The sequence below is a fragment of the Saccopteryx leptura genome, chromosome 7, assembly GCF_036850995.1.
Source record: "Saccopteryx leptura isolate mSacLep1 chromosome 7, mSacLep1_pri_phased_curated, whole genome shotgun sequence".
Classification (NCBI taxonomy): Eukaryota; Metazoa; Chordata; class Mammalia; order Chiroptera; family Emballonuridae; genus Saccopteryx; species Saccopteryx leptura.
This window is the reverse complement of record NC_089509.1, coordinates 88264965-88287893: the sequence shown is the minus strand read 5'-3', so window position 1 is coordinate 88287893 and position 22929 is coordinate 88264965. Positions and strand designations below refer to the sequence as shown.

Below are 22929 nucleotides of genomic sequence, written 5' to 3'. Positions count from 1 at the left end.
CCCTTCCTCTCTGTCTCTCTCTTCCCCTCCCGCAGCCAAGGCTCCATTGGAGCAAAGATGGCCAGGGCGGTAGGGGTGGCTCCTTGGCCTCTGCCCCAGGCGCTAGAGTGGCTCTGGTCGCAGCAGAGTGATACCCCGGAGGGGCAGAGCGTAGCCCACGTGCCGGGTGGATCCTGGTCGGGCGCATGCGGGAGTCTGTCTGACTGTCTCTCCCCGTTTCCAGCTTCAGAAAAAAAAAAAAAAAGCAACATTTTTTTCTGACAACCAAAGCTAACTAGTGCTTTGTGTATTTTCCCTTCACTTGCATCCCAAAATCTTTTTAATTTATACTGCAAACGTTCAGAAGAATGGCCACTGATTTTTGCTTTCCAGAACTGTTAGTTTTTTTTTTTTTTTTTTTTTCAGAGAGAGAGAGGGATAGACAGGGACAGACAGACAGGAACGGAGAGAGATGAGAAGCATCAATCATTAGTTTTTCATTGAGCGTTGCAACACCTTAGTTGTTCATTGATTGCTTTCTCATATGTGCCTTGACCGCGGGCCTTCAGCAGACCGAGTAATCCCTTGCTGAAGCCAGCAACCTTGGGTTCGAGCTGGTGGGCTTTTTGCTCAAACCAGATGAGCCCGCGCTCAATCTGGCGACCTCGGGGTCTCGAACCTGGGTCCTCCGCATCCCAGTCCAATGCTCTATCCACTGTGCCACCGCCTGGTCAGGCCAGAACTGTTAGTTTTTTAATTAGGGTCTCTGCCCCAGCTCTCTCCTTTCTCCTATATATGCACTAACCTTTGAAAAAAGTTTTCTTTAAAAAAAAAAATTTTTTTTTAATTTGTTGATTTTAGTGAAAGAGAGAGAGAGAGACAGGAATATCAATCTGTTCCTGTATGTGCCCTGACCAGGGATCAAACCAGCAACCTCTGTGTTTTAGGACGATGCTCTTAACCAACCACACTATCTGGCCAGAGAAAAAAAAACCTTTCGTTTACTTTTTTTTTTTTTTTTAATAATTTTATTTTTTAATGGGGCGACATCAATAAATCAGGATATATATATTCAAAGATAACAAGTCCAGGTTATCTTGTCGTTCAATTATGTTGCATACCCATCACCCAAAGTTAGATTGTCCTCTGTCACCTCCTATCTAGTTTTCTTTGTGCCCCTCCCCCTCCCCCTTTCCCTCTCCCCACCCCCAACCACCACACTCTTATCAATGTCTCTTAGTTTCACTTTTATGTCCCACCTACGTATGGAATAATGCAGTTCCTGTTTTTTTCTGATTTACTTATTTCACTTCGTATAATGTTATCAAGATCCCATTTTGCTGTAAATGATCCGATGTCATCATTTCTTATGGCTGAGTAGTATTCCATAGTGTATATGTGCCACATCTTCTTTATCCAGTCATCTATTGACGGGCTTTTTGGTTGTTTCCATGTCCTGGCCACTGTGAACAATGCTGCAGTGAACATGGGGCTGCATGTGTCTTTACGTATCAATGTTTCTGAGTTTTGGGGGTATATACCCAGTAGAGCAGGGGTCCCCAAACTTTTTACACAGGGGGCCAGTTCACTGTCCCTCAGACCGTTGGAGGGCCAGACTATAAAAAAACTATGAATAAATCCCTATGCACACTGCACATATCTTATTTTAAAGTAAAAAAACAAAATGGGAACAAATACAATATTGAAAATAAAGAACAAGTGAATTTAAATCAACAAACTGACCAGTATTTCAATGGGAACTATGCTCCTCTCACTGACCACCAATGAAAGAGGTGCCTCTTCTGGAAGTGCGGTGGGGGCCGGATAAATGGCCTCAGGGGGCCGCATGCGGCCCACGGGCCGTAGTTTGGGGACCCCTGCAGTAGAGGGATTGCTGGGTCATAAGGTAGTTCTAGTTTCAGTTTTTTGAGGAACCACCGTACTTTCTTCCATAATGGTTGTACTACTTTACATTCCCACCAACAGTATATGAGGGTTCCTTTTTCTCCACAGCCTCTCCAACATTTGCTATTACCTGTCTTGTTAATAATAACTAATCTAACAGGTGTGAGGTGGTATCTCATTGCAACTTTGATTTGCATTTCTCTAATAACTAAAGAAGATGAGCATCTTTTCATATATCTGTTGGCCATTTGTATTTCTTCCTGGGAAAAGTGTCTGTTCATGAACTTTATTTTTCAATTAGTTGACATTCAGTATTGTTTTATATTAGTTTCAGGTGTACAACATAGTGGTTAAACAATTATAATTCTAGTATTCACTTAGCACCATACATAATAATATTTTTTACCTGTTCTCTATGCTGTACTTTTATCATCTTAAGTGTTATTCTTGTTTGATAAGCCATTAGCAGTTCTTTCCTATTGCTTATGAAATAAGCTTCATTTAATAAAATACACTCCCTGTTTTCTGTGGAATAAACTTTATTAAAGTACTGGTTCTTCAGTTTGGCACTGAAGAATAATTATAATTGGGCTTTTATACATATAGGTTAATTTCTCACCATTTCCATTAAGTACATCCCTTGCTTCAGGCACACAGTAAACTTAAACTTGAATATTAATCTGTCAGCAAAATTGTCTAGCATACCCACGTTATGTAGAGTAATTAGCAGGCTAGGTCAATAAGATGATTAAAAGAAAAAAATTATTGTCTTTAGAAAATTTTGTATCTAATGTAGCAAAATCTTTCTACCATTGCTATATAAAGGTAATTTTATGAGGATAACGTAATGTTTATGCAAACTCTGTAGATAATTCGAGTACACAAAGATACTGTATTTTTATATGTGCACTTATGAAAATATAAAATTATCAAAGTTGGACAGTTTTCAATTTAAAAATTTTAAGATTTTAAATAAAATATTTAATTGAAATAAAAAATTCTTATGAAGACCTTTTAGGCTGTAGAGTAAAATTTATATGGAAGTTTCTGTTTCCTTTCTAGAGATCAGTTTTTAAAGGGATGTGAATTTAGGGAAAGTATATTGATTTTGTGTGTGTGTGTGAGAGAGAGAGAGAGACACACACACACACACACACACACACACAGAGACACAGAGGGACAGACAGGAATGAAGAGAGATGAGAAGCATCTAGTCTTTGTGGCAACTCCTTAGTTGTTTATGATTGCTTACTCATATGTGCCTTGACCAGGGATCTATAGCAGAGCAAATGACCCTCTTGCTCAAGCCAGCAACCTTTGAGCTTGAGCCAGCAACCATGGGATCATGTCTTTGATCCCATGCTCAAACCAGATGAGCCCATGCTCAAGCCAAGTAACATCAGGGTTTCGATCCTGGGTCCTCTGTGTCTCAGTCCGATGTTTTATCCACTGGGCCACCACGTGGTCAGGCAGCATATTGATTTTATGTTCATGTTAAGCCTTTTCAGAAGCGCCATTTCTTTTATCTAAAAGATGATAAAGCCTGACCAAGTGGTGGCACAGTGGATAGAGCATCGGACTGGGACACGGAAGACCAAGGATCGAAACTCCAATGTTGCTGGCTTGAGCACGGGCTCATCTGGTTTGAGCAAGGCTCACTAGTTTGAGCAAGGTGTCACTTGCTCCTCTGTAGCCCCTCCCGCCATTAAGATACATATGAGAAAATAATCAATGAACAACTAAGGTGTGCAACAAAGAATTAATGCTTCTCGTCCCTCTCCCTCTCTGTCACACACACACACACACACACACAAATAAAAGATGATAAAAATGAGAACAAAGGATTATGTTGGTAATCAATAATAGTTACTAATTTCTAAGAGAGATTAATTTTGTTTTTCTTTTTTTGTGCTGTCTAGAAATGGGTGAATAGAGAGATATCAAATTTTGACTACCTCATTCAAATAAATACAATGGCAGGACGAACCTATAATGACCTTGCACAGTATCCTGTGGTAAGTTTTATATAAATCTTATAAATAGGGAATTGCCTTTCAGTTTTATACTACACAAGAATATACTGCTCACAAATTTAGGGAATATTTTATAGCTTCATACTCATTTTGAAATATCCCCCAATTTTTGTTAGCAGTATATATATGCACATGGTAGTTAGTCTTTTTTGTGTGTGTGTGTGTGTGGCAGAGACAGAGTGTCAGAGAAAGGGACAGATAAGGACAGACAGACAGAAAGGGAGAGAGATGAGAAACATCAATTCTTCATTTTGGTTCCTTAGTTGTTTCATTGATTGATTTCTCATATGTGCCTTGACCAGGGGGCTACAGCAGACCGAGTGACCCCTTGCTCGAGCCAGCAACCTTGGGCTCAAGCTGGTGAGCCTTGCTCAAAGCAGATGAGCCTGCGCTCAAGTTGGCATGGCAACCTTGGGGTCTTGAACCTGGGTCCTCTGCATCCCAGTTCGACGCTCTATCCACTGCACCACTGCCTGGTTTTTAAAGTTTTTAAAACTTTTCATTTTAAAAAAGTTATCTGTATATCTTCTACTCTATTTTTAAGAAGTATATAAACTTGAAGCATAATTAAAAAATAAAAGCCTTTTTTCTTTTGCTTCATAGAAAATATTCCAGTGAAAATATAGAAATAGTACTTTTGGTTATTGAAATAAAGATGAATGACCATTTGCAACAGAGAAAAATATTTTTGAAGATTATTCCTTTTTATCTTTAGATAAACACTTGATATAAGATATGAGGATAGTAGCTTCTCTAGAAAGAAATGTCTAAATTATAAATTGTGTCTCTTAGTTTCCCTGGATCTTACAAGATTATACTTCAGAAGAGTTGGACTTTAATAACCCATCTATATTTCGAGATCTTTCCAAACCAATTGGGGTAGTTAATGATAAAAATGCCAAAGTTATGCGAGAAAAGTAAGTGCCTTTTATCATTTTGAAAGATAACCATTGCTTATTTGAATTTGTGTTGATTTCTGTGGCCAGCCAAGTATTAACTCTATTAAAATGCACAACTACTTTTGATAATCATTCTGATAATTTCTTCACTAAATTTTCTTGAAATTTTATCAGTTGGCCTTAAAGTACCTTAACTATAGTCTTATTTCCCTTCCTTGCCAAATTTAAATTAATATTGCTTAGAATTTCTTTTTACCTTGTAAAAAGTAAGTGCTAAAGGATAATAAGTTCTTGACATTTTTCTTCCCAAGTAATGTAGATTTAACCTACTAATCTAACATGTAAAAATATCCACCTAAGGTGATATTTTATTAGATATAAAATTAATGCTAACCTATTCACAAATACTGTGAATAAAAACAGAAGTGTGTGGAAAATTTCAAACTGTCATTTTAATAAAGAAAGGTTTTATAGTTTTATCTATATATTTATACACAGTCTCACAGGTTTTTTTAGAGCCAGCTACTGACAAGTAAAAGAATAATTTTCATTTCCCTTTAGCTCCATGTGAACTTGTGTATAACTTGTCACTTATGACTTCTGATAATAAGAACAAAGAACTGTTTTGACAACAGGCTTAGTTGTAGATTTATTTGGGAGTAGATAGTATGTTCTTTTTTCTTATTTTTTTAAGCATATCTTCCCCAGGACATTTTTAATGCTTAATACTTGATTTGATTTACTAGTGGAATGTGGCTGTGTGTGTATTATTACCTCATTGCCATTAGTCAAACATTTGTTTTGACAATAAAAGGTTTATTTTTTTTAAAGGTTTATTTTTAACATTGTGCCACAGGAAGTATGTATAATTGTTTTGAATTTCAGTGCTATTTTTTATAAGTACAAATAAGTTTGACTTGAAAACTTTTTTTAATTCTCTTGAATATTAAAGATTTCTCTATAAGAGAAATTGGCTTCAACTTGAGGATCTGATTAGTATTTCGGTTTAAAATTTTCAGTGTTTATTGCCCCTAAAAACTGTTCATTCTTATTCAAATTTTATACCCTTTAATTCAGATATCACCATTCAAACCACCATTCAATACAATCACACCTCTAAGTATCAGTGGTAGTGCTTACAAAATTAATGTGTGTGTTTTTCTCCAGTGAACTGATTGGGGCCTTCTTCCTATCCCCTTTCCTTCCTTCATCTTTTACCTTTAGGTTTTTAATCATTTATTTACAGATTCTTGACTGATTCTCCATATGTTTATTTCTATTACCTTGGCCACAATAGAATGTCTAATTATCACACAGTAAAAAAATAGAAGCAACCTAAATATCTAAAAATAAGAAATAGTTATAAATTTGCATATATACATACATGTGTAAAACCCACATACTTATTAAAAATAGACTAGTCATTTGGAAAGAAAACTGTTAATAGATAATAGGTTGTAAAATATATATTATGTATAATACTTTTATGTTAAAGTTGTGTATTAGTTTGTACATTAAGAATTAACTTGTATTCACCAAAACGTTAATATAATAGCTGATTTTAAGGGTCTTTTTGTCCTCTCTGTTCTCAGTGAACAAGAATTATTGCAGAATACAAAACTGTTTGAGAATCCAGTATTAGTGATATTTCATTGTTCAGAAAGTGGTACTACTGAATACAAATTTTTTTTTTTTCATTTATTTGCAGGGTGTGATAATACAAATACATATCATGAAACATTAAGAAGGACTTCTTAAAAATTGTGTTTTCAACAATTCAATAGAAGCTATGTTTTCTGATTTTAATTTTACTATTGTGGTTACAAAACTTTCGGGTTTTTTTTTTTTTTTGTAGATATGAAAATTTTGAGGACCCTATGGGAACTATTGATAAATTTCATTATGGTACTCACTATTCAAATTCTGCCGGGGTTATGCACTATCTTATTCGTGTGGAGCCATTCACTACTCTCCACATCCAGCTTCAAAGTGGAAGGTATGTTTTGGGTGAAAACATTTTTGTAATACTATCTGTTAGTGTTAAAAACTGCCTTCATGTCATGTACTATATAACAGGGCCATTTCTTTTTTATTTGCCTCTATTAGATTTTGATGCATGTGGCCTCTAGATAAAAATAGCCAAACTAGTTTGAAAAAGGGTCTCTTAAATTGACATAGAAAATGACTTAAAATATATATTCATTGATTTTAGAGAGAAAAGAAGGGAGAGAGAGAAATATTGATTTGTTGTTCCACTTATTTATGCATTTACTGTTTTATTCTTTTATATGCCCTGACTCGGATTGAACTCACAACCTTGGCATATTGAGACAATGCTCTGTCGTACTGAGCTAACCTCTCAGGGCCACAAATGACTTTTTAGGCAAATTCCTTTTTTCTGTTACCCAATATACTTTTGTGATTCTTACTGGCTTTAGTAACCCACCATAGATTTAAACTAAGAACTGATTTAGAGCTAGATCCAAGACATCTACTAGAGAATCAAACCTGACCAGTGCCTATGTTATGCTCCTAAAAATATTTATTAATCAAGAGGAATAAAAAGGAGGAATGAGGGGCAGTTACTTTATAGTAGCAGCTCAAACAGGTCTGTGATGCCATTATATCATACTATCTGCCAGTTTTAAACTACGTATGTTACATATTTTCCTAATGATCCTACAGAAACAAACTTCTTTTTTGTGTGACAGAGACTGAGAAAAGGACAGACAGGAAGGGAGAGAGATGAGAAGCAGCAAGTCTTCATTGCGGCACCTTAGTTGTTCATTGATTACTTTCTCCTATGTGCCTTGACCAGGGGACTACAGCAGAGCGAGTGACCTTTTGCTCAAGCCAGCAACCTTGGTTTCAAGCCAACTACCTTGGGCTTCAAGCCAGTGACCATAGGGTCATGATATGATCCCATGCTCAGGCCATCGATCCTGCACTCTAGCCAGATGAGCCCGCGCTCAAGACGGCGACCTCAGGGTTTTCAACCTGGGTTCTTGGCGTCCCGGTCCAATAATCTATTCTCTGCACCACCACCTGGTCAGGCAAAAAACAACTTAATGAATCCTCTGATTCTCATTATATCTTCCAGGTAGTTTTCTACTGATTCACATTTGTTTCCATGTTGCCTTATTCTTTAACATTACCATTTCCTCTCTCACCCAATTAAGAACTATGTAAACATTGCCTATTTTCCTCTTCTACTTAAATACAGCTTTTATCTCCCAAAATCAGCCCAGGTCCCTTATTCCTGATTTTCGTACATTAAGTCTTGGCTTTTAAGAAGTGACTCTGTCCTAAAGATCACTACACATCTCCAAATGTTACATTTTGCACGATAGTAAGTAATTTCCTCACTAGTAAAGTATAGCTGTATTTTTTTTTTTTTATTCATTTTTAGGGGGAGGAGAGAGAGAAAGAGAGAGAGAGAGAGAGAGAGAGAGAAGGGAGAGGAGCAGGAAGCATCAACTCCCATATGTGCCTTGACCAGACAAGCCAGGGTTTTGAACCAGCAACCTCAAGTGTTTCCAGGTTGACGCTTTATCCACTGCACCACCACAGGTCAGGCAGTATAGCTGTATTTTTCCAGATTTTAACGATTTTATGAATAAGTTATTTTTTACAAAGCTTCAAAAATAGATTCAAAGGAAAGGCACATTAAGAAAATGAAAAAACAGTGCATTCAGTGGGAGAACATATTTAACAAATTTTTATCAGATAAGGAACTTGTAACTAGATTATATAAAGAACCCTAACAACTCAGTAATAAAAAGACAAATGACCCAATTAACTACTGGATACAAAGGATCTGAATGGGCATTTTCCCAAAGAAGGTATATAAATATCCAATAAACATTTAAAAAGACTCCCAATATCATTAGTCATCAGGGAAATTTAATTCAAAACCAACTGAGAGATGATGTCAGAGTTATGGCAGTGTGAGAGATACCCTTGATCTCTCCCCTTGAGATTTCAACAAACTGAATAGCTATAACACAGTAAAAAACAAAACAAAACAAAAAAACTCTGCTGGGCTCACAGTCTTGCCTGAAAATATTTCCCAATGCAGTTGAGAAGGAGGGCCAAAAATAAGATGCCCTCGTGGTCAGGCTCTGGAGAAGAGAGAAACCTGGACTGTCTGGGTTTTTGTCTACCAGGCTTGGGACAGGAGAGAAACCCTGAGTGACTGGGTCTTCTTATACTGGGAGGAATGACTGGGTCTTCAGAGATTAGGGGCAGTGGAGGAAATACTAAACCAGAATGAGGGGTCATGGCCAGTGTTCCCATGAACTGCCAGCAGCCTGCACTCAGCACAGAGACAGAAAAACAGTGTGGTCCCCAGGCCTCCCAGATTTTGCCTCCCTTACCTCGTGAAGTACAAAGAGTAGCAGAGACATATCCCACAGCTAGCTCTCTAGAGTCACTTTCTCCCCTGAAGAACAGAGGTGCTGTGTTGTGTGGTCTCCTAGTCTGTTGAGATGTGGGCAGTAGTGTCTGGAGGCACGAAATCGCCATTGCAAAAGCCATAAACTTCACAGCATGCCCAGGAGTTTCAGAGCTAAAACTTATATTACAGTGCCACCTACTGGGAGAACATAGAAAAAAACTCTCAAAACTGAAATTTCTTTTTCTTTTGAATTTTATTTAATTTTTATATTTTTATTTTTGGGGTGTTTTTGAATTTTTGGTTTAGCTATTTTTGTGATTTTTCTCTTTTCATTATTTTTAATTTTTTCTATTTTATTTTTTATTTTCATTTTTATTATAGTTTTATTTTAGAATTCTCTTTTTTTAGCAAACAAAGAGAGGGAGGGAGAGAGAGAGAGAGAGGAGAAGAAGGGAGAGAGATGAGAAGCATCACCTTATTGTGGTACTTTAGTTATTCATTGATTGCTTTTCATATGTGCCTTGATCAGGGAGCTCCAGCTGAGCCAGTGATTCCTTGCTCAAGCCAGCCACCTTGGGCTCAGTTCAGCTACTATGGGATTATGTCTGTGATCCCATGATCAAGCTGACAACTTCAAGGTTTAGAAACTGAGTCCCCAGTGTCCCAGAGTGATGCTCTGTTCACTGCACCACATTTTGGTCAGGCTTTTGTTACATTTCTTTTCTTTTTTTTTTTTTTCCATATTTTTCTGAAGCTGGAAACGGGGAGAGACAGTCAGACAGACTCCCGCATGCACCCGACCAGGATCCACCTGGCACGCCCACCAGGGGGCGACGCTCTGCCCACCAGGGGGCGATGCTCTGCCCCTCCGGGGCGTCGCTCTTCCGCGACCAGAGCCACTCTAGCGCCTGGGGCAGAGGCCAAGGAGCCATCCCCAGCGCCCGGGCCATCTTTGCTCCAATGGAGCCTCGCTGTGGGAGGGGAAGAGAGAGACAGAGAGGAAGGAGAGGGGGAGGGATGGAGAGGCAGATGGGCGCCTCTCCTGTGTGCCCTGGCTGGGAATCGAACCCGGGACCTCTGCACGCCAGGCCAATGCTCTACCACTGAGCCAACCGGCCAGTGCCTTGTTACATTTCTTAACACTACCACTCTCAAAAGCCATCAAGGAAAAAGAAAATAAACACCATGACTACACAAGAAAGAGATATAGTTCAGAAAGAAAATGGAAAATCTCCAGAAAGCATTCTCAATCACGTGGAAACCTTGGAATGAGATGAAAGAGAATTCAAAATGGAAGTCTGGAAATAATGAGATGTGAGAAAACACTGATAAGCAATTTTAATGAGCTCAACAAACAAATTAATGAATAAGAGTACCTCTTAAGGAGATTGAAACTTTAAAAAATAATGAAACAGAGATGAAGAACTCAATAAATGAATTGAAAAAGGAGGTAGCAGGCCTGACCAGGTGGTGGCGTAGTGTATAGAGCATTGGACTGGGACGTGGAGAACCCAGGTTTGGAGACCCAGGACTCCAGCTTGAGTGTGGCCTCTTCCAGCTTGAGCATGGCTCACCAGCTTGAGTGTGGCATCACTGGCTTGAACGTCGGGTCATAAACATGACCCCATGGTCGCTGGCTTGAGCCCAAAGGTCGCTGACTTGAAGCCCAAGGTCACTGGCTTGAGCAAGGGGTCACTTGCTCTGCTGTAGCCCCGTGGTCAAGGCACGTATGAATAAGCAATCGATAAACAACTAAGATGGTGCAATGAAGAATTGATGCTTCTCATCTCTCTCTATTCCTGTCTATTTGTATCTGTTCCTCTCTCTAAGTCTCTCTCTGTCACTTAAAAAAAAAATGAGGTAGCGAGATTAGGTAATAGAATAGGCCAGATAGAGGAGAGAATCAATGACATCGAAGACGGGCAACTAGGCATGCTACAGAGAGAAGAAGAGGGACTCATGAATTACAAAAAAAAAAAAAAAAAGAGCTTTACAATAATCTACTAACTCCATCAGAAAGAGCAATATATGAATAATGGGAATAAGCCTATGGGAAGATTTAGATCCAAGAAGCAAACACAATGCAGAGTTACCTCAACCCAAACAGACTTTCTCCAAGGCAAGTTGTAATAAAATGGTAAAAAATCAGTGACAGAAAGAATCTTCAAGGAGCTAGAGGAACAAAGAACATAATATATAAAGGAAGGCCCATTAGGTTATCATCAAACTTCTCAGCAGAAACTCCACAATTTAGAAGAAAGTGGACTCAAGCATTCAAAGTACTTAAAGAGAAGAATTACCAGCCAAGAAATGCTATATCTAAGTTATCCTTCAAATGTGAATGAGAAATAAAAATTCTTGCAGACGTATGCAAGCTGAGAGAATAAAACTCCCTAAACCCCCACTGTAGGAGATACTCAAGGAGGTTATTCTACTGGATACAAAGATCAAAACTACAAATATCCAAGGAGGTTATAATAAAAACAAGGATAATCTGTGACAGTAATAACAAAAGGGGAGAGGATAAAGATCTATAGTAGCAAAGGAGAATGGAGTGCAAAAACATTCATAAGTCAGAGGACTCTTATATAGATGATCATTTTTCTCTTAATAACCTAATGATGATGAGGCAGTGGCGCAGTAGATAGCGTGTCGGACTGGGATGTGGAGGACCCAGGTTCAAGACTACATGGTCGCCAGCTTGAATGCGGGCTCATCTGGTTTGAGCAAAAGCTCACCAGCTTGGACCCAAGGTCACTGGCTCGAGCAAAGGGTTACTTGGTCTACTGAAGGCCCACGGTCAAGGCACATAAGAGAAAGAAATCAGTGAACGACTAAGGTGTTGAAACAAAAACTGATGATTGATGCTTCTCATCTCTCTCTGTTCCTGTCTGTCTGTCCCTATTTATCCCTCTCTCTGACTCTCTCTGTCCCTGTAAAAACAAACAATAAAAAAAACCTAACGGTAACCATACTGAAACACATAGCTTAAAAGTAGAAGAAAGAGATATGAAATACCACCAAGCAAGAATAACTGACAGAAACACAAAAGAGAAGAACCAAAGGAGACACGGAGCTACCAGAAAACAAAACATAAAATAGCTATAGGAAATCCTCAGTGTCAATAATTACCCTAAATGTAAATGCATTGAACTCACCACTGAAGAGGCATGGAGTAGCAAATTGGGTCAAAAAGCAAAACCCAACCGTATGCTGCCTTCAAGAGACACACCTAAACTGCAAAAAGTAGATTCAGAGTGAAAGGTTGGAAAACGATTCTCTAAGCAAGTGATACCTAATACAATTACACTGGGAAACATTTTTTTTTCATTTTCTGTTGCATGAGGTTTTAGAACTCTTCTATATATTTCTGCATCGCTGATTCCAAATATGAAATTCGTTTTTTGGTGCATGCTCTAGTTTTTATGCAATTTTAATTTCTTTTTGTTAGTTAATGGCATGCATTGGTTTTTAAATTGGAGTTAAAGAGCAACAACTCTTGGATTGAACATAACCACAAGGCAATTAATGTTTTACAAACATCACTTTACATAATTGTAGTTGTTTTTAAATGTAGAAAATTATTATCTGATAAAAACACCCTCTTATTTTGTTTTAAGATTGAATCATGGCTTCTTTGAGTAATATAAGAATAGTCCTGACACCTTCTGTTATATATGTGGCTGTTATACACTTCAACGTCAAAGCCACAATATTTCATCATTTGTGATATGTGCATATATTGCCTATTTTCAAGTTCCCTTGGTGATCAAGGCAAGAATTGGGCTCCTCATATTGTGTGTCATAATTGTGAGGAAATGCTTCGTGACTGGACAAAAGGAAAATGCAAAGGAATGCCTTTTGGTACCCCCATGATTTGACGTGAACCTAAGGACCACAGAAATGACTGTTATTTCTTTCTGATCCATATAAAGGGCATCGGCAATAAAAAATGGCATATGATCGCATATCCTAATATTCCTTCAGCAATGCAACCTATTCCACACTCGAGAGACACTCCAGGTTCCAGTTTTCAATGGTTTTATTTCTTCTAAGGACGAAGAAAGTGAACATAGTGATCAAGTGTATTTTAATAAGATGCAAGAGGAAATGGTTGTAGAGTCTGAAGGGTCTTCTTCTGATGCCAAGCAGTCATTAACCCCTCAGCAGTATAGCCAACCTGAATTGAATGACTTAGTAAGAATGACATAAAAATTGTCCTCGACTCTCTGAAGTATGAGGAGCATAACTGGATCATTTGTGTGGATCTTAAAATGGTAAATTTCCTGCTAGGACAACAACAGAGAGGTTTCACAAAATATCCTTGCTTTCTGTGTTTGTGGAACAGCCGAGCTCAGGAGAAACACTGGATACAGAAGAAGTGGCCGAAACATGAAGTTCTGGAAGTAGGGATGCAAAATATTGTGAATGAACCTTTAGTTATTGAGACAGGATCATTTTTCCCCCACTTCTCATCAAACTTGGCTTAATGAAGCAGTTTGTTCAGGCTTTGAATAGAGAAAGTGAATGCTTTCAACATATTTCTGCTTGTCTTTCAAGAAGATAAAAGCAGGTGTATTCGATGGACCTAAAAGTCAAACCCTCAGATGTGATGAAAAATTTGCCAGGAAGATGAATAAAGAGGAGAAAGCAGCATGGCAGTTTTTTGTGGCAGTTACAAAAAACTTCCTTGACAACAAAAAAGCAGAAAACTATGAACTTCTGGTTCAAAGGATGCTATTGGCTTTCCGCGACATTGGATGTAACATGTGCGTTAAGATTCACTTTCTGAACACTCATCTTGATAAGTTTCCCGAAAATCTTGGAGCTGTTAGTAATGAGCAGACTACTACTGGAACATCAAATGAGATTGTAAGCAAACAAGTACACAAACGCAAGAGCTACAAATGCAAATTTTTGCCTGAATAGAATTTAAATAAGTTTTGCACAAATTTTATGATTAAATAAGTGTTCTAATATGTTCTGTTTCGAAATTGTAGACAAATTCTGATGCAATCATATCTTAGTGTATTAGTATATTTACTGCATTATATAAATATAATAATTTTGTTTCCAGTGTTATCTGACAATCCTGACTTCAAGACAATGAAGATAGCAAGAGACAAAGAGACAATTCATAGTAAAAAGGGGGACACTATATCAAGAAGACATAACATTTCTTTTTCTCTTTTTTTCCAAAAAGGAGGTGGGAGATGGACTCCCACCTGCGCCCCGACTAGGAGCCACCTGGCAACCCCCATGGTCAGTGCTCTGCCCATCTGGGGCCATGCTTGCAACCGAACTGTTCTTAGCTCCTGAGGCACAGGCTCCATGGCCATCCTCAGTGCTTTGGGCCACTGCCCTTAAGCCAATTAAGCCATGGCTGGAGGAGGGAAAAAGAGAAGGGGGAGGTGGAGGGCTGGAGAAGCAGATAGTAGCTTCTCCTATGTACCCTCACTGTGAATCAAACCTGGGACAGCCATACACCAGGTTGACAGTCTACCACTGTGCCAACCGTCCAGCGCTGACATAACATTTCTTAATAAATACACACCAAATCAGGGAGCACCAAAATATGTAAGACATCTACTAACTGATCTAAAAATAGAAACAAATAGAAACAGACAAAAATACAATCGTAGTTAGAGATCTCAGCTGACTATTGATGGCTTTAGATAGATCATTCAAACAGAAAATCAATAAAGAAATAGTGGCCTTATGTAACATCTAGACCTAGTGGACATAATAGACATTTATAGAACATTTAACCCTAGAACATCAGATTATATTTTTTTTCCCAGTGTCCATGGAACATTCTCAAGGATAGACCATATATTGGGCCACAAAACTAACATCAACAAATTCAAGAAGATTGAAATTATACCAAGCATATTCTCTCACCCTAAGGCTTTGAAATTAGAACTCAACTGCAGAAAGTAAGGAAACCAAAAACAACTATGGAAATTTAACAACATACTTTCAAAAAATGACTGGGTCCAAAAAGAAATAAAAGCAAAGATCAAAAGATACATACAAACAAGAATGACTGCATGACATTGAAACTTTTGGGATGCATTGAAAGCAGTAATAAGAAGGAAGTTTATATTATTACAGGCTCATATCAAGAAACAAGAGCAATCCCAGGCAAACTACCTAACATTACATCTGAAAGAACCAGAAAAAGGAAAATAAAGGTAACACAAAATTAGTAAAAGAAAGGAAATAATAAAAATCAAAGTAGAACTAATGAAATAGAGAAAAACTATAGGCAAAATTAATATAACGAAGAGCTAGTTCTTTAAGATCAGTATAATTGACAAACCTCTAACTAGACTCACTAAGGAAAAAGAAATGGCTCATATAAAAATTCGAAATGAAAGAGAAGAAATTATCACAGACATCATAGATATACAAAGGATCATAGTATAGTACTATGAAAGATTATATGCCACCTAATTTAACAATCTAAAAGGAATGGATAAATTCCTAGAACTGTACAATCTTCCTAGACTTAGTCACGAAAAAGTGGAAAACATAAATAGACCTAGGCCCTGGCCGGTTGGCTCAGCGGTAGAGCGGCCTGGCATGCGGGGGACCCGGGTTCGATTCCCGGACAGGGCACATAGGAGAAGCACCCATTTGCTTCTCCACCCCCCCTCCTTCCTCTCTGTCTCTCTCTTCCCCTCCCGCAGCCAAGGCTCCATTGGAGCAAAGATGGCCTGGGCGCTGGGGATGGCTCCTTGGCCTCTGCCCCAGGCGCTAGAGTGGCTCTGGTCGCGGCAGAGTGATGCCCCGGAGGGGCAGAGCATCGCCCCTGGTGGGCATGCCGGGTGGATCCCGGTCGGGCGCATGCGGGAGTTTGTCTTGACTGTCTCTCCCTGTTTCCAGCTTCAGAAAAATACAAAAAAAATAAAAATAAATAAATAAATAAATATAGACCTAGAATCAGGAAGGAAATAGAAACAACTATCAAAAACCTCCCCCAAAATAAAAGTCCAGGACCAGATGGCTATACTAGTAAATTCTACCAAACATTCAAAGAAGATTTGGTACCTATCCTTCTCAAAAAGTCTTCTAAAAAATAGAGTCAGCAATACTCCCTAACACATTTTATGAGGCCAGCATAACTATGATAACCAAAACCTAGCAAGGACAACACAAAAAAACCTACTCACCAATATTTATTAAATACAGATGCAAAAATTCGAAACAAAATAGTCAATTGAATACAATAATACATTTAAAAAATAGTACATTACAATCAAGTGGGATTCATTCCAGGACTATAAGGATGGTTCAACATACATAAATTGATTGTAATACACTACATCGAAAATACAAAGGGCAAAAATAATATGATTTTATCAATAGACACAGAAAAGGCATTTGATAAAACATTCTTTTATGTTTATCTTTATTTATTTATTTATTTATTTATTTATTTATTTATTTGGTGAGAAGCAGGGAGGCAGAGAGACAGATTTCCACATGTGCCCCTCCTGGGATCTACCTGGCAACCCCCATCTGGGGCTGATGCTCTGCCCATCTGGGGCTGTTGCTCTGTAGCTCGGCAACCGAGCTATTTTAGCACATGAGGGAAGACCATGGAGCCATCCTTAGCACCTGGGGCCAACTTTCTCAAGTAAGTCAAGCCATGGCTGCAGGAGGAATGGGAAGGGGTGGAGAAGCAGATGGTTGCTTTTCCTGTGTGTCTCGACCAGGAATTGAACTGGGATCCAGATGCCAGGCCAACAGTCTACCACTGAGCCAACCGTCCAGAGCCTAACATCCTTTTATGTTTAAAACGGTCAATAAAATGAGTATAGAAGAAAAATTCCTCAATATAATAAAGGGCGTATACGACAAACCATCAGCCAGTATCATACTAAATGGTGGAAAAAATTAAGGCCTTTCCTCTAAAATCAGGAACAAGACAAGGATGCCCATTCTCTCCACTTTTATTCAACAGAGTAGGGGAAGTCCTAGCCAGAGACATCAGGTAAGAGAAAAATAAAAGGCATCCATAGTGGGAAAGAAATAAAGGTACCACTTTTTTTTCAGATGACATGATCCTAGATATAAAAACTTCAGACACTCCACCTAAAAACTATTAGAAACAATAAATCAATGCAGTCAAGTAGCAGGATACAAAATCAATACACAGGTCTACAGCTTTCCTATATGGCAACAATGAAACTTCACAAAATGAACTAGAAAAAAAATTTCTTTTGTAATTGCAACCAAAAAAATAAAGTACCTAGGAAGGAATAAAGTTAACAAAGGATGTGAAGGATCTATATACAGTACTGAAAACTACAAAGCATTATTGAAAGAAATTGAAAAAGACACAGTGAAATTGAAAAATATTCCATGTGCATGGATCAGAAGAATCAACAGAGTTAAAATGGCCATATTACCCAAAGCAATACACAGATGTAATGCAGTCCCTTTCAAAATCCCAATGTTATTTTTAAAAGAAATAGAATAAAAAAGTCACCAGATTTGCATGCAACCGTTAAAGACCCTGAATAGCCAAAGCAATTCTGAGAAAGAAGAATGAAGCCAGGGCTGTCACAGTACTTAACTTTAAATTATACTACAGAGCCATGATAATCAAAACACATGGTATTGGCAGAAAAAGATATATACAGACCAATAGAACAGAATCTGGGGCCCAGAAATAAAACCACATATATGTGGACAAATATATCCATACACTGGAATATTACTTGGCCATGAGTGAATAAGAGGAATGAAAGCTTGATACATGCTATGGCGTGGATGGACCGTGAAAACAGTATGATAAATGAAATAAGCAGGGCACCAAGTTCCCATCATGTATATGATTTATATGAGATACCCAAATAGGCAAATTCATAGAAACAAAGTAGACTAGTGGGTAGAGGCAGGGTGAGTGAAGAGTGACTGCCGATAGATACAAGAGTTTGCAGAACTCTGACTATACTAAAAATTATTACATTTTTCACTCGAGAAGAGTGAATTAGGTCCAACCTGTGATGGCGCAGTGGATGAAGTGTTTACCTGGAGGTCGCTGCTTTGAAACCCCAGGCTTACCCAGTCCAGGCACGAGACAAGTTGATGCTTCCCGCTTTTTTCCCACTGCCTTTCTCTCTCTCAAATCAATAAATAATATCTTTTTTAAACAGAGTGAATTATGTGTATGTTAACTATATCTCAATAAACCTGTTCTCCCACGTAAACAAAATGAAGCACCCATTAAAGTTATATCTCTCCTTGAATGTGAAGACACCATCATTAGACTTTATTGATGATGTAACCATCAACAATAATTAAATTCAGAGTTCTGCTAAGTTTAGCTTAGCCTCAAACCAAGATTTGTAGGGATAAAAATGTCAAATTAGACATCACCATCACTTAGTAAGTTGTTACTTAATAAGTCCAAGAAAATAATATCAAAGGAGATGAACTAAAAGGAGTTTATGCTTTTTGTGGTACAGAAAGCACTATAAAATTGCAATGTGACCAGTTGAGCTTCTTTTAACTACTTTAGAGCCATGATGGAATTTTAAAAGTTAAAATGACATAATAGTATATGCAAGTAAAGTATAAGAGCTTTAGGCCTGGCTGGATAGTTTAGTTGGTTAGGGCATCCTGATATGCCAAAGTTGCAGGTTCCAGCCCTGGTCACAGCACATAGAAGAATCAAACAATGAATACATAAATGAGTGGAACAACAAATCAATGTTTCTTTCACTCCCTCTCTCCCTCTCCATCTCTCTCTAAAATCAATAAAATTCAAAATACACACACACACACACACACACCAGCTTTAGCCACAGAACTATTTCCCTAAATCACTCTGGTTTATAGTGAGTTTATAAAGATATTTATGTGTCAAGGGCTAAGTCAGCATTCTTACAGATCTTTTAATGGCATATCAGTGCTATAATACTTTAATATTTAAACTCTGCAATATAAAAATATCAAAATATTTATTTACTTTCTGTAATAAATTTTACTGAGCAAAAATTGTGCCATTTTTCAAAGGGATTAAGAAGTAGAAATGGGTAGTTATATAATAGACATGGGGATGTAAATTGCAGTATGGGGAATATAGTTATTAAGATAGTCATAAGGAGAGAAAATTGTGTTTTTAGACATTAAAGAGAAATATTAAGAAAAGAAAATTATTAGAAAACTTAAGGGAGTTTAAAGATTTGTCTTATGCCTGTTGTTGCTCCCATTCAGCATTCACCTTTTTCCATCCCTGCATGTAGGTTCGATTGTGCAGACCGACAATTCCATTCCATCCCCGCTACGTGGCAAGCTCTCATGGACAATCCAAATGATGTGAAGGAACTTATTCCTGAATTCTTCTATTTCCCAGAGTTTTTGGAAAATCAAAATCGTAAGAAATAGGTGATAACAAATTTGACACAACAGGGCCCAGTGGAGAATCCTGAAAAATATCTTTCCGGAAATTTTTGTCATGTCCTATAGATAATTTAAGATTCATCCTGTCTGTGTGTATTACTCAGTGACAGGGCTTACTGATGCCCAGATACTCGTCTTACCTTCCAGACCAGTGTTACAGTGAAGTAAGATAAGTAAAATTTGAATTGGTAAGAGAATATGTCAGTACATACACTGTTTACTAGAGAAACAAAAATGGCCATATGCTGTATCAGCCATATTGCTACTTACGCTAAACATATTTAAGTTAGATAAGATGATGATTTAGACCAGGGATCTGCAAACTACAGGTCCATGGGCCAAATCCGTGGGCAAATTTATGTGTTTATAAATAAAATTTTGTTGGCACACAGCTGGTCAATTCATTTACATACTGACTGTGACTGCTTTTGCTGTGTAGCAGCAGAATTGAGTAGTTGCAAGAGGCCATAGATTTCACAAAGCCAAAAATATTTATTATTTGACCCTTTAATTAAAACGTTTCTGACTCCTGATTTAGAGCAGAAGATAGGAGGCAGATTGAAAATAATGATGATGAATTCACAATATTTGAAAAATCATGTTTTTGAAGGAGAGAATCATGGAGCTAAATATAGTCTTTAAAAATATCCAAATACTTTTTCTATGAGGTAATTGTAGATTTACTTTATGCACAAATAAGGAAATTGACAAGTTGTTACTACTGGTGGTTTTAGGGAAATTTCACAGTGTCAAAGGACCATTACCAATATGTTTTTTCTCTCTACCTTGTAATGTTAATATTTGACCCTCACTTGCTCAGTAAAATGATTTGTCAAGTTGGGAGAACATATTCAGGGCTTTGCGTCCTTTGGTCGTGCACCCTGGGACACGACAGGCTGTTGGAGGCAGGGCATCTGCTTCTCAGAGTGAGGCAGTTAACTTGGTCACTTTCAGAAAACCAGAAGAGTCTGTTGACTGAGTCTGATTTTAGACTCTTAGTCATAGGACTGGGGTCTTCTAAAGCAGGGTGTCTGGGATAGGAGGAATGAGCATATTAAATTTGGATGCAGAATTTCAAGTCCTTTTAGCTTGACAATTTCTGACATTCACCAAAGCCAGTTACTGTCTTGTGCTACTCTCCTTGGGGCCTCCATTTCTAACTATACATGGCTGCTTTATTTGAAATGAAGTAGGTGAGAGAAAGCAGAGTATATTAGTTACAGTGCAAATGAATATTAATCAGTAATAGTATTATATTAATTAGTAAAAACGTATTGATAAAAACAACTCATCATTGTGTGAGCAAGAAAATTTGGTATTTTCTCACACAAGGACCCGTAGATATGATAGTTTCAGGTGGATTAACAATGTCATCCAAGCCAAGTTCTTTCTGTATTTTCACTCTGCAATTCTAAGTGTTTTGGCTTTGTCCTTGGCTAGATCCTCTCATGGTTACAAATGACTAATGCAGTTCTAGGTAGCATTAGTAGATATAATGGTGTAATAGAAAGAAGTAAGAATGTTAATTCTTTGTATTATTTTTTTTAAGTGAGATGAGGGGAGATAGACAGACTCCCACATGTGCCCCAACCAGGAACCACCTGGCAACCCCTTTTTAGGGCGGATACTCAAATCAACTGAGTTATTTTTAGCACCTGAGGCTGATGCCTCGGACCAACTGAGCTATCCTTAGTGCCTGAGCTGATGCTCAAACCAGTTGACTGCGAGAGAGAAAGAGCAGAGAGAGAGAGAGAGAGAGAGGGAGGGAGAGAAGCCGATGGTTGCTTCTCTGGTGTGCCCTGATCGGGAATCAAACCTGGGGTATCCATCTGCCATGCCGATGCTCTATTCTCTGAGCCTACTAGCCAAGGCCTGTATCATTTCTTAAGAGTGGAAACCCTTTCTCATAACTTACCCCCATTCTCCAGAGCTAGGTCATATGCCAACCCCTACATTATAAGGCTAAGGCCAACTTGAATAAAATTAAAGCTCTGCTACAAAAGAAGGAATGGCTATTAGGTGGCTGACAAACAATATCTGCTACACAGTGGTTGGGCCCCGTGTGTCATGTCACTCTATTACATGAAACCCCTTTCCTACTTTGAGACACGCTGATATTTTAAGGCAGTTTTTATGAAGGTCTTTGTGTTAACACTTTTCCCTTCCCACACCATGTGAACAGGAAAACCTCATCTTTGGATTCTAACTAGATGAGCAGATCTTTCTGATGTCAGTATCTATCTAGAATAACGGTATATAAATATGTTGTTTTCCTATAAGACAAGTTTAAATCTTAAAGTGAGTTTAAGGCATAAGTTATACCAAAAATTTCTAAGGAGTTTTATTTTGTAGATTAACAATTAGAGGGGCTATGTTAATTAAGTTTTAATTTAAGAAAATACTTAATCTGGTACTTTTGTTCAGATTAAGGTTTTGGTTATAGCTATAGTTTCCCTCACTTTTCTCAACAACAACAACAAAAAATCAATTTTTAATCTGATTTACTGAGTAATAACTAATTTAAAACTATTTTATTTTCATTTACCTTTTTAATCAACTGATAAGTGCAATGCAATAGATAAGAATTACTTCTTCATGTTCAGTAAATTTATATCAAGAAGGGAACTTGAGTCTCATCTTTCACTCTTAGTTAAGGAGAGAAGAAAAGCCTTCAGTTTTGCTAAGGAATGTGCCTTCATATTTGTTCTACTTGATCTATTGAAATCTAAAATGACTTGATACGTTTATCTTTTACATGTCTTAGAATTTAACTTGGGTCGTCTACAAGTTTCCAAAGAACGAGTAAATGATGTCATTCTCCCTAAATGGGCTCAGTCAGCTGAAGACTTCATCTATAAACATAGGAAAGCTCTGGTAAGATTTTTTTTTTAAGCTATAGAGAGAGAAGGGGGCAGAGAGAGAGAGAGGCAGATAGGAACAGGAAGGGAGAGAGATCATCAATTCTTCATTGCAACACCTTAGTTGTTCATTGATTGCTTTCTCATATGTGCCTTGTCTGGGGGGCTACAGCAGACTGAGTGACCCCTTGCTCAAGCCAGCGACCATGGGGTTCATGTGTATGATTCCACACTCAAGCTGGTGACCCTGTGTCACCCAGCTAGAGCCCAAGCCAGGTGAGTCCACACTCAAGCCAGTCACCTTGGGATTTCAATCCTGGGTCCTCACTGTCCCAGGCTGACGCTCTGCACTGCACCACCACCTGGTCAGGCAAGATTTTTGTATTTAGTTATTAGATTAATAAAATAAAGATGTATGTGTTTTCCATAGGTTGGAATTAAGT

At 38.0% G+C, this 22929-nt stretch overlaps 1 protein-coding gene across 9 annotated transcripts in view; it reads left to right on the top strand.

Moving 5' to 3' along the window:
• Window positions 1–22929, top strand: part of NBEAL1 (neurobeachin like 1) — a 179772-nt gene that overhangs the window by 120364 nt on the left and 36479 nt on the right. For 8 of the 9 annotated variants that reach the window (XM_066344885.1, XM_066344888.1, XM_066344889.1 and 5 more), the window contains 5 exons: window positions 3804–3899; window positions 4710–4834; window positions 6672–6812; window positions 19472–19602; window positions 22393–22502. In XM_066344885.1, coding sequence (XP_066200982.1) covers window positions 3804–3899; window positions 4710–4834; window positions 6672–6812; window positions 19472–19602; window positions 22393–22502 — 603 coding nt within the window. Of the gene's footprint in view, window positions 1–3803; window positions 3900–4709; window positions 4835–6671; window positions 6813–15013; window positions 15478–19471; window positions 19603–22392; window positions 22503–22929 lie in introns of those variants that run through there. The other variant, XM_066344892.1, reaches the window with a different exon arrangement.